Source organism: Colletotrichum siamense (assembly GCF_013390195.1).
Source record: "Colletotrichum siamense strain Cg363 chromosome Unknown KSG_Cg363_contig05, whole genome shotgun sequence".
Taxonomy (NCBI): Eukaryota; Fungi; Ascomycota; class Sordariomycetes; order Glomerellales; family Glomerellaceae; genus Colletotrichum; species Colletotrichum siamense.
In genome coordinates, this window is record NW_023501018.1 from 3,688,762 (window position 1) to 3,702,055 (window position 13,294).

The window sequence follows — 13,294 nt, forward strand, 5'->3', positions numbered from 1 at the left end:
AAGCTTCTAAATAAAGTATTTTTTAAATTATTTACTTCTTTAGCTCCTTATTATATTACTCCTCTTTTTATAGCTATCCTTTATATTATTTAGTCTTATAAATATTATAGTTCTTAGCTAAATTAAATCTATTAAATTAATTCTTCTAAAAATAATAATATTACTTTTAAGTTATTATCTTAAGTTTACTAATAGATTTATAAGAATAAGTATATCTTAAAAAATAATAATTATCTTATAAGTATTTCTCTAGCTATTATTTTAACTTAATAAGTTATTTCTACTAAGTATCCTTAAGAATAGCTTATTTCTTATAAGCTTATTATTAAGAAGCTTTATATTAGTTTATTTAATATAACTTTTTCTATTACCCCTTAAGAGATCTATACTTCTTATAAGCCTATTTATATTTTAATCTCTATTATTACTAATAGTTTTCTTCTTAAGTTATACTTTTTAACTTTAGTTATTTTATAAACTAAAACTATTCTACTTATTTCTTAAAATAGAGATTTTATTACTTTTATTTAAAGTACTATTTTAGTTTATATTTATTTAAGAGAAGTAGTTTATTATTAGTTTATTTATATATTATAATTTATTTTTAATTATTATAATTATTCTAAGAAGGACTTCTTAAATATTTATAATAAAATTAAAATACTATTAAGAGATAATAAGATTTCTATTTATAAGTAAGCTATTATAGTTAAAAACTTAGAGAATTTCTTTAATATTAGATAGTTCTCTAATATAGATCTTTTTTATACTATTTATAAACTTAGTAATTTATATTAAGCTTTTAAATATATTAATCTTTATAATAGTTTTAATATTTAGTAGATAACCTATTTAGTTTAGAGTTTTATAAGGTTTTTAGTTTTATAAAAAACTCTTTAGGTTTTATAAATAGTTTTCTTTTAAGTTTTATATATAATAAAAGAAACCTTATTTTATTTTATAATCCTTATAAATATATTATAATTATATATATTATATCTATAAGATTTAAAAATAAGTAAAAATATTTAAACTTTACTTATAAGAGATTTTTTATAAGTCTATCTATAAATATCTTATTTATTAGTATATAGATTACTTAGAAGTTTCTTTTTTAATACTTCTATTTTAACTATATATTATAGATATTAATATACTTTAAATAAATACTTATTCTCTTTTTATTACTTATAATAAGTCTAATTATTTATTAGTTATTATAGTAAATATTCTATATATTACTAAACTTAAGTTTAATATCTTTAAATAGCTTCTAAAAAGCTATTATTTTTTTTACTATCTCTATTAAGCTTAAGAGTTCTATTTTAGTAGTTAATATTATAACTATTACTTATTTAGTTATTTTCTATTAAATTAATCCCCTAAATAGTATTATAAAGTATCTTTATAAAGATTAATATATTACTTTATTATTTATAAATAAAGTATTTATAGCTATAAGTAATATTTAGATACCTATAAACTTATCCCTTAAAATACTAAAATAAATTATAAAATATTAAGTCTTATATAAGTACTATATAATATATCTTATAATAGCTAAATACTTTTAAAATAGATTTATAAAGAATTAAGATAAAAGTATTATTATAAATATAATATCTACTTTAATAAATATAGCTATATAAAGTATTAATCTAATTATCTCTTAAAAAGTCTTAACTTTTTATAGTATTACTTATCTTTTATTTTTCTTAAGTTTTATTTAAAATAGAGAAATTAATAAGTAAGTAGTATCTTATAAGTTAAACTTCTAAGTAATTTTCTTAATATATAAATTATAAATTCAAAAGATTTTTTAAGTTTTTTAATTTTTTATAACTCTTATTCCTAAGTATTATTTAATATCTCTTTATTCCTTAATCTTATACTCTTTCTTAATTTTATTAATAACTTTATAAGCTTTATCCTTATTATTTTTATAAAATAAAATAAGAAAATTATTAATATAGAATATAACTATAACTTTTTAGTTAGGGTTTTAGAAGAAATAGAGGTCCTTTTTTAAACTTTATAAACTAAATCTCTTAAGAGTAGAGCTAAATTCTTTATATTATAAGAGTAATATATCTTAAAGTTTATATAGAGCTTTATTTAGCTTAATAATATATTTAATAGGGGAATCTAAGTATTTTATAAGTTTCTTAATACTTTAAAGTATCTTATAAATAATTAAATCTCTTTTTTTTAGTATTTTTATATTTAAAAATATATTAATAATATTATATTAGTATACTTTATAGTTAAATTATATAATAATTATTATTATAACTTAAAAAGTTTAAAAAATAAATATTATAGTATAAATATTCTTAAGATCTCTTAGTTAGAGGTCCCCTCTTATAATAATCTAAGCTTTTATATTTATAAGATATCTATTTATATCTAACTTATAAATAAAAACTTATTTTAAAAAGAGGGGTTTTAAGTATATTCTTAAGTAGTTTAAAATCCTCTATATTTTAAAGTTAATAATCTTTTTAAGCTCTTTATAGTATATAGTAATAAATAACTTCTAGAGCTACTTAAGAAGTTTCTTAATCTCTTTTTAAGTTTTTAAGAGTAATAATAACTAAGTATAATATATTTTATTAAATTATAATAAGAGATTAAGAGGAAGCTTTAAGATTAATCCCTTATAAATATTATCTCTTAGAGGTTTAATTAATCTAGCTTTTACTATTTTATAAAATATATAGTGAAGTTTTTTACTTTTTTTAATAGTTTTTTATTTCTTTAGTATATAAGATATAAAGAAATTATTTTATTCCTACTTATTAGATATTAAGTCCTTATCTTTTAGATTAATAATATTATTAATATAAGTAGTAAAAATACTTTTAAGTTTATTCTAAAGATTACCTCTTTTATAAGAATAAGTTTAAGTATAAGTTTTCTTTATATATAAGCGTTTTTTCCTTAGCTTAGAGGTTCTTTCTTATATATCTCTAAAATTAAACTAATCCTTAAGAAAAAGTAAATTCTTATAAGAGTTATTTATATCTATTAATCTAAAGTTTCTTATATTTTTTAATAAGGACTTTATTTTACTAATTAATTCTAAATTCTCTTAAGATTCTAAAGTATTAATAGTAATATTACTTCTAAGATTTCTATTACTTAAGAGCTTTAGAGTTTATTTAAGAGGGTTATTTCTAAATATCTAACTAATAAGTTCTAAAGATTATTTAGGAATAAGAAAGCTATATTAAGCTATTTTAAGTATAGTTTTCTTATTTTCTATACTTTATAATAACTATTATATTATAATTCCTTTATTAATTATAAGATTATTCTTATTTAGAATACTAAAACTTATAAGTATATTAGAAGCTAAGGATAATTCTTCTATCTCTTTAATTATAGCTTTTATAATTATTAGTTTTAATCCTTCTTTAATATCTTTCTTTAAGAAGAACTTACTCTTATTAAAAGTAATATTTTATAAGATAATTACTTTTTTAAGTATTAAAATCTAGATTTTATAGAGATTATATATATTAGGTATATACTTTATAAGATATTTAATATAGCTATATAAAACTATTTTAAACTTTCTTCTCTTTATATCTCTCTCTCTTTTTCTCTTAAAGATATATACTCTATAATTATAAATATATATCTCTCTTTAGTAAAGTTAAGTTTTAAGGTTTTATAGTATATTATAAACTAATATTTATATATTAAGATATCTCTTAAATTATTCTTCTTTAACTTTATTAGGGGATTTTTAGTTTATTAATATATAAGGACTTATATTATATAAGAAAATACTTATAAGTACTAATTTATCTTATAGCTTAAATAAAAATCTTATTAAGTTTAATATCTATATACTTTATATAATTACTTCTTTTCTTACTTTTTCTCTCTTACTAACTAGTTCTTTTATATAAAGAGGGGGAAGCTTAATATTAATATTATTCTCTTAAGCTTATTATTAGTATTTAATTATTCCTTAAATTATAATAATAGATCTATTAATATCTTATTTTATCTTATATATAAGGAGTCCTTTCTATCTAAAAACCTAGTTCTTAAAGGTTTATAGTATTTAGAAGACTTTATAGTAAGTTTTATTTCTAAAGTAGAACTTAAAAAGTTTTCTTATATATTTATTTTTAATTATAAGAAACTATAAAGCTTTTAAATAAGCTTTTAAGTAGTTAAATAGATCTTAAGAGATATATTAATAAAGATATTTATTTTTAGATTTAAATAGTTTTTATAAAATAACTTATTATAAATAAGTTATAAAATAATCTTTATATTCTAAATAAGTTAGTTTCTTAATCTTTACTTCTTAAGTATTTTAAATTAAATACTTAAGAGCTTTTTATTTAAAGTATTTAGCTTATAAATATTAAAGATAAGTATTATTTTCTTTTATAAGCTTAAAGTTATAAGAAGGTTATTCTTAAGAAGCTATAGCTACTAATTAAGTAGTATTTATAACTCCTAAGTAGCTTATATTAAAATAGATTTATAATAAAAGTAAAATAGAGTAATTAGAAATAAGTTTATATTTAAAAAATAAGATATTATTAATATATATAAGTATCTAAAGTAGAGTTTTAGCTTCTCTATAATAGATCTTATTAGTATATCTATTTAACTAAATATTAATACTCTTAAAAAAGGATTTTAAGATAATATTAATCTTAAAACTTTTAATATAGAAAATATTCTTAAGAGTAAGATCCTCTATTTATTCTCTATTAAGCTTATAAAAAGCTTTATAAAAAACCTTTATACTTATTTTATAAACTATTAGAACTTAATTTCTTATAATAATTTTTTTAGGTCTTTTAAGTAGCTTATAATCTTATAAGTAGCTTATATTATTAATAATATAGTTTAAAGCTATAGTATTATAAACTATAAAGAGCTATAGAAGGTTATTATTTTCTCTACTTATATTAAAAATAGATCTAAATCTCTCTCTAAATATCTTAAGAGTAAATAAATCTATATATAGTAGTATAACTATAATAATAACTAAGTTATTAAAGTATAATATACTTTTAGTAGTATATCTTTTTACTCTTATAATATTTTTTAATTTAAGCTATCTCTTATTTATAAAGTTATTATAGATTAGTTTCTACTTCTTTAAAAATACCTTAGTCTTAATATTATTCTAGATTTCTATAGTAACTCTTAGGATTAGCTAATAAAATATCTTACTAATTAGTATAAATTTAATTCTTATATAATCCTTAAGAAACTAAATATATTATAAGGATTATTTTTTATTAATAAATTCTTAATATAGGTATTTTTTAACCTTTTTAAAAGTATCTCTAAACTTCTAAGATTTCTTATCTTTAAACTTTAGTTTTTTAGATTTAGATCTTCTTAAAATTAAGCTTAATATTTATAAATTATTAAATTTATTACTAATTATTATAAATACTCTATTAATTTTAAGTTTCTTCTAATAAGAGTTTAATTAGATAATTTTTATAAAGACTTTTTTATAATCTTCTAGTTTAAGAAATAATTAGGATAATTCCTTATAAATAATAAGATCTTAAATTATTTATTATACTTAATTAGGAGTAATTTAAACTTCTATAGCTTATAAGAAATACTTAACTATAAAAGCTCTTTAGATATTTAAAATCTTATAAGTTAATACTTAATAGTAGTAATTAATCTATTAGTTATAGAAATCTCTTAAGTTAATATTTAAGTAAGTAGCTTTATAGAGGATATTAAAGTAGTTTTCTTTTATAATAGTTTAAATAGCTAAGTTACTTTTTATAAATTTACTTTTAAGTAATTTAACTATTATTTAAAGAGAAAATAATCTACTATTTTTATTATTTAAAGTAGTTTATCCTATAAGTTCTTATAAATATATAAATATTAATATAAAATCTATATTATCCCCTAATTTAGAAGTATTTAAAATATATAATTTAAGTAGAAGTAATATTTTATATTTTAGAATAAGTTTAAGTAAAATATAATTTTTATTAATTTTATTTAAGATCTAAAGCTTAATAATATTTATAAGTTTTTTATTAATACTTATAAGAAATTAGTTTTAGATATATTTTAAGAGCTAATCCTTAGTTTTTTAGTTATCTTAAGTATTAGCTTCTAAAATAGATTATTACTTAATAAATATTTTATATTTAATTTAAAAAAAGGGATTCTTAATTATAATAAGTAATAGCTTAATTAGTTTAAGAAGAAGTTAAGAATATATAAATATAGAGGTATATATAAGTATAAGAGAATATAAAAGTATAAAAGCTTATATAAGTATAAGAGTAGTAAGAACTTATAAAACTTTTTCTTTATTAACCTCTTATTATTATTAAGAATTAGCTACTTTTATTTATTTTTCTTCTTAAGTTTTATTTATTTCTTATTTCTTAAGATCTTTATTATAAATATCTTATTTCTCTTTATTAAACTAAGTAATATAATTTTTAGGAGAAGGAATATTTATTTTATTAATATTTCTAAAAATAAATATATTAAGTTTATTAAAATTAATTAAATCTTAGATATTATATATAATATATATAACTTTAAAATAGTTAAACTAAACTAATTAATCCTTATAAGTTTTTAACTTAACTTAGTTACTTTTAAAATAAGAGTTTATCTTAGAAGTTTTTCTAAATAAATAAGATATTTTATAAAGTATAATAAGTAGTTATATATAAATAGAAATATAGAAAAAGAAAAAAGAATTTTACTTATTTTATAAGATATTTTAGTAATAATAAAAAAATAAAATTAAAGTTCTAATAAACTAAACTTATAATTACTAAGAGCTAGTAGTTAGAAAAAACTAAAAAGTTTATAAAAAAGTATATATTACTTAAGAAGAAGTTATCCTCTTAAGCGTCTTTAAATTATAAACTTATAAAGCTTATATTAGTTATATAACCTGCTCCCTTAGTGAGGCTTACTAAGGGGGCTGCGCAAGGCAGAAGACGTATCGCGAGATAAATCGTTATAAGTTGTCTTCGTACGACATCTACATTGTGCGAGGTCTTTATGTCCTGTGTCTTTTGAGGCCTTGCAGTGAGACGGAACATGCGTAGAAGTAAGCGTGAACAAAAACAGTCTATGCCCAGAACGGAAATTGTACGTATGGATATCGCGGTGGACGAAAGTGTAGGTACAGGCTTACTTATGTTTCAGTCTTGTATTGCTTAAGACCTGGACAATTGGACGACTGCCTGTCTATTCGGATGAAACAATCGTACAGCAGCATGACCAGCACCACTAGGTGGCATCTTGCATAGCATTCTTTCTAGCTTGTCCGCCAGGTGGGACTTTGAGCGCAAGTAGGGCTCACTTCTGTTGATTCTGGTTCGACAAAACTTTTGCGCTTAGTGGATATGATATCTACCTGCATCAGTGCCAGTATACAGATGACGATCTTGTTCAGCTCTGTCTCTAAATCTGAACTTCTGTTCTGCTGCTTATGGCTTTTTTAGATCCTTCAAGACTGTGCACGATTTGTTCCTGGATCTATTGGATGATACACTGATAATAGTTCGTCCAGCTTGAATGTCTCGCCGTCAGGAAGGCTTAAACGGGAGCTGTGTGACTCTCTGCGTGGGTAGGACTCGAAATCACACACGACTCAACCTGAAAAGGATACAAACCAAGCTTACACTATATAGGATGTCCATATAAAGATATGTATAGAGCTTTTAATGACCTATCAATTCACAACATACTGCCCTCAAGAAAAGGTATTCTCAATAACTATTGCAAGGTCTGAAACTATTCACTCTGGCTCACCGGTTAGTTCCGTACTGGGGATTTCTCGATGATTTCTCAATAACCAGTCGACTGCACATTTTCCCACTATTGATGAGTGTGAATGCCGGCGTCATACATCCATTTACACGACTCCCTTGGTAACGTCACACATGTCAACATGAGTTACAATTGCAAAGGTTTCATGCGTTGTCGGTTAAGATGTGCCAAGTGCTTTCACATCAATCTACGAGACATCAGGTGGCGAAATCGGAGACCCGTACTGGGCTGAAACAACTTCGACTAGATCTAGCATGACTCCATACGATTTCTAGAGATATGGACAAAAGAGCCAGCAAGCGATTGTAATCCATGACCTACCTGAACACCATGCTCTCGATTTAAAAAGGACCATGGGAGCCAAGTGACGTTTTGATTTTGAATTATCAATCTGCCCATCACCACATTCATTTTTCGACACTGCCCAAATACTAAGACTGCATTTCGACCAGCATTATGAAAGTTTCGTTCGCAACCATCTCCGCCGTCATCACGGCATCGTTCATACCCGCCGTCAAGGGTGATTTTGATCTCTATCAGGTCGTTTCCGTGGCGACTATTAATAAATCCTGGGTGTGGTTTTGGCATGTCGGAAACGGTCATCAGACCTGCAGCATGCTGGACGCCGGAATGTGGCTTCAGCAACAGGACGTCAGCGGTTCGAAGCGCGGCGTTCGTTGTAGTGGCAACGGCTGTCAATACGGAGAGCCCATCGTCGAGATAGACGTGCTGGAGATGCACTTTAAGAATCATCCGCTTCGCCACTGGAGTAAGTTGGAGACAGATGATGGCAGTGGAAGACCTAAGTGCGAACGTGCTGACACATTTCTGACAGCCATCTACAAGGATCGGAACTATGACTTGATCGGCTGTAAGTAAAAGGCCTTCCCTTACTGACGTGGAATTCAAGCGGACAATGGATTTCAATGCGACTAAATTTCAATACCCAGTAAACGGAGAGAACTACGGTCATTGCACGCCAACCCACGGACCTGAGAATGGCGATTTCAATTGCCATACACGGCTTGGGGTTAAACGGGGGGGACATCTCAAGTTCCGCTGCAAGTCAAAGTACAATGCCGCCGACTTGAAGACAGGAGAATGATGGTTGAGACTCGGGAAAACAGACCAAGTAGTACGAGCCAGCTTCGCCGATTGAGGTTATCATGATGCTCGAGTTGTGGAACACATTGGATGACCATGTTTCGCTGGCGCCACATTTGGTGGCCATGAGAGTGGACTGTCTACATTAAATGAAGGGAATACGAGGCAAGCATAATACGATCATTCAGGCAGCAATAAGGACAATTTTTATACACCTTACGTTGAGATGCTATGTGGACGTCTCAAATTCGTCTTGTGGGTTTAGTGGTGCTAGTTCAATGGCAGCGCTGCCTGTTCCCAGTGCAGGAACTCCCAGGCACCAGCGAGCCCAAGGGCCCAATCACAGACGGCGAAGTTCCGCTTACAGCATCTGCAAGCACTAAAAGCACATCCACGCCGTCACCTCCCATCGCCACTTCCTCCAACGCGTTTGTCGTGTTTTTAGCGGCGATCTCCCCGCTGAGTCGTGACGCCTTCATCGGAAGAAGGACTTCGCATCACCTCACCAAACACCGACATGACTCCAAAGTCGCACGACAATGGCAGCATCGCTCTCGCTCGACTCTGACGACGAATATGGCTACGATTTCACGCTCGAGGACGAATCTCTGCTAAGCCAGCTCATCACCGAAGCTCCCAACCCCGCCTCAGCACCACCACAACCCGCTGCTGCAGCTGCCGCCCTCGCAGAAGACCTGGGCATCGACACCGTCGCCGAGGAGGAGTTCCGTCTGAACGATGCTCCTTCAAATGCCCTCTCTTACGAGCAGTCTGCTACGGCCAAGGCGCCACTACGGTCTCCTCGCAGTCGCCGTAGAGCTGCGTTTGGCACCGACGGCAGGAAGCACCGGGCTGGTACCCCGCCGTCGAATGGCAACGGCGTCGTCAACTACCCGGATCGTGAGTTCGCCACATGGAAAGGACCATTGTTTAGAAACTGACTGACTGTAAAGCGTCTAGTGAGCAAAGCTCTATCCAAAACCGAATCCTCGCGCTCGCCCTCAAAACCGAAGACTGCACCCCGTCCAGAGCCCGACGATGATACCCGATCGCCCCTAGTACGATTTCGATCCTACCCGCGAAAGCCATTCACCGTCACCGACCTGACAGCCGGGGCGTGGTGCGAGCTGCAATACTTCTACACCCTCACCCGCCTGCCCTTCGGCCGCAAGACGCGCACGGCGGCGATGAAGCAGGGGACCAAGGTGCACCAGGACCTCGAGGACGAGGTGCACACCACCGTGCGCGTCGAGATCGCGAGCAAGGAGGACGGCTTCGGGCTGCGCATGTGGAACCTCATCCAGGGCCTGCGAACGCTCCGTGAAACGGGCATGACCCGCGAGCTCGAGGTATGGGGCTTCGCGGACGGCAATCTCGTCAACGGCGTCATCGACGGCCTGAGCTTCGAGAACCCGGACCCGGAGTTTGAGGAGCAGCTGAGCCAGGAGTCGGAAGGCCAGAGCCAGGCGAGCATCACGGACTACTTCCCTTCGAAGAGTGCAGGCAAGGAGAAGATCCCGCAGATTTACTTGACGGACGTCAAGACGCGGGGGTCCATGAAGGCGCCTAACAGCCCCGCGCTGCTGCGCCCCGCAAAGGTGCAGCTCTTTCTCTACCAACGGTTCCTGTCAGAGATGGCGGCGGACAAGTTGGATTACCTGAGAATCTTCAGGCGGTATAACCTAGATCCGGATGTGCCGTTCTCGGACTCGTTTATTGCGCAGATTGGCAGCCTGCACGACGAGCTGTTCTTCGACGTCAACTCATCCCCGGATGGTGACTACGTTCCGCCATCATCTGGTGCGGCAAATGGCGGTACGGACGCGGACGGAGCCACAAGTCAGACGCCAGATTTTATTAAGTACAGAACGCTCCGCGAACTCCTCCCTCTTCTCAGGTCCGAGTTGAAGGAGACTTTTGCCCACGGTGCAGACTCCGTTGGTAGACTTCTCGCCGTAGAGTACAGATACCGCGGCGATGGCTCCCTCATCGACAGCCAGGTGTTCCCGATGGACGACCGCGCGCTGAACCTCTACCTGGGCAGTACGCTGGAGTGGTGGCGCGCAGACCGAGAGCCGCGGGGCGTGCAGATCGAGGAGGCGTACAAGTGCCGCATGTGCGAGTTTGCGGACGACTGCACGTGGCGGTCAGCCATGGATGAGGAGAGGCTGCAAGCTTCCAGACAGCGGCTGGCGAGTCGCAGGAAAACTGCTGCTAGCGGATGAGACGCGTCAGGCGGATTTGCTAGACACTAATGGGCATTTGGGGGCTTTGCGAGGCGCTGGGTACAATGAATCTATACATACTTCTCCTAGATGGATATGAGCATACGAGTTACGGCCTCATTGGTCACTAGACATGACAAACTTTTCCAATATTAGTAGGGCTATGCACAGGCGTGGTTTCACCCGTGACCCGGTAACCGGCATGGAGACCCAGGCGGGATATGTATTCCGGAAGATACGGGGCCTGGAAGACTGGATCTAGTGTTTCTCGGGCCGCTTCGCCGTCCCGGGACCACGGTCTCAGCCTCCACCGCGTGGACATTGTGCTCCGCAACCCACGCTGTGTAGCCCGATATTTACCCATACCGACCACTCAGGATTCGCCGTGATAATTATCGGGAGAAATGCCAGGACCCCACACCAGGGTGTTCCTGCCTTCCACGCATATGTGTGGTGTAGCCAGCCGGCGGAGTCTCCGCATCGGCCGCCACTTACACACAACACCAACGACTCTTTGACTTCAGGACACGATATACTTCATCGTTGTCTTTCTTATAATCGCCCATAACAGCAGTCTCATTTGTTTCTCTTCTACAGCTTCATCTCACCGTCGTCACTTCTTTGCACCGTCTCAATCACCTTCCCACCGGCGAATTCAAGACACCAACCCAACGACACAGCGAACCAAAAATGGCCAAGTCCCAAAAAGACCCCGAAATCATCGCGGTAGCCCGCACCCTCCAGAACACGCCCTGGTGCGAGGAGTACGAGAAGATGGTTTCTGGGATGATGTGAGCGCTCTTGCTGGATTCCCAGACACCTACTCCTCCATTGCTGACTGAAAAGAAAAGGTACAACCCCGTCGACCCAATCCTAGTCGACGGTCGCCACCAAGGCCGCTGCCTCGCGCGTGACTTCAACGAGATCGACCACCGCAAGCACACTGCCGAAGAGGTAGCCCGGCTCAAGACAGAGACGTTGGCCAAGATGGTTGGCAAGCTCGGCGCGGGCACATTTGTCGAGGCACCCTTTATTGTGGACTACGGATGTAACGTGATTTTTGGCAAGAACTGCTTTGCTAATTTCAAGTACGTTACCATCTTCCACTGATGCAGTGAGAAATCTGACACATCCACAGCATGACCATCCTAGACGTCTCCCTCGTCACAATCGGCGACCGCGTCCAGTTCGGCCCCAACGTGAGCATCTACACCGCCGGCCACGACACCTCGGTGCTCTCGCGCATCAAGTTCGTCGAGTACGGCCTGCCCGTCACCATCGAGGACGACTGCTGGATCGCCGGGGGCGTGACCATCATGCCGGGCGTGACGATCGGGCGCGGCACGACGGTGGGCAGCGGCGCCGTGGTCACGAAGAGCTTGCCTGCGTACAGTGTGGCGGTGGGCAGCCCCGCGAATGTGATTAAGAAATTGCAGACGGTGGAGGAGGAGATGGCGGATCCGGAGAACAAGTATAGGGAGCTGAAGGGGAATTTAATTGAGGGTTAGCGGGTGGTCTGTTCAAGGTTGAGGTTGGGGGTTAAAAGCGTATGGCTAGCTAACTGCGCAAAAGCCACCCAAAGACATGATTATTCTAGCTCAGATCGATAAGATCCGCCTCTTTCTTCTCCGAATCCTCCCACCATTCCTCAGGGCCAGCCTTGCCTGAAGCTCCGGGGTCATGCTCTTCAAAGACCCAAGGTTGTTCACCGTTGCCCTGGCCTGTCCCGGGCTCATCTGTGTACCGCCCTTTCTGCACCTCTACACGGTCTGCTTCCCGACCCCCAATCACGTCATCCCCGTCTTTCGCATCAAAGGGTGGCACTCGCTCAAAGGCCCAATACGTCCCCGACAACATGTCCTTCTCGCCCTTCTTTGGATGCACCGCACCCACGTAAAGGGGGCCAATGAGATCATGCAGGCCCTCGCGCAGTGCTAGATATCGGTTGAAGAGGCGGATGTGCAGCGCGTCGATGGCGTGGACGTGTGTAGCGAGGTTCTCGCGTGTTAGCGCGCCTTCTTCAAAGGTTTCGAGGGTGTCCTTACAGCTGTCCCAGTGCGAGCTGAGATTCTGGCGGAAGGCGGCGAGTTCGGTTCGGAAGTCGTCGTGGAGGACCTTTGCGTGGGCGAGGGCCTGGGCGTAAGTTGGCT

General features: G+C 34.1%; 2 protein-coding genes across 2 annotated transcripts; both read left to right on the forward strand.

Annotated features, from left to right (window-relative positions):
* Positions 1-9,458: 9,458 nt before the first annotated feature.
* Positions 9,459-11,144, forward strand: EXO5 (Exonuclease V; the record flags this gene model as incomplete). Its single annotated transcript, XM_036640398.1, has 2 exons — positions 9,459-9,819; positions 9,880-11,144. 2 exons carry the CDS (start codon positions 9,459-9,461, stop codon positions 11,142-11,144), a joined length of 1,626 nt encoding a protein of 541 aa, XP_036494303.1.
* A 690-nt stretch (positions 11,145-11,834) lies between these two features.
* CGCS363_v008550 (putative acetyltransferase) lies at positions 11,835-12,652 on the forward strand (the record flags this gene model as incomplete). Its single annotated transcript, XM_036640399.1, has 3 exons — positions 11,835-11,935; positions 11,996-12,232; positions 12,283-12,652. 3 exons carry the CDS (start codon positions 11,835-11,837, stop codon positions 12,650-12,652), a joined length of 708 nt encoding a protein of 235 aa, XP_036494379.1.
* Between the last annotated feature and the right edge of the window lie 642 nt (positions 12,653-13,294).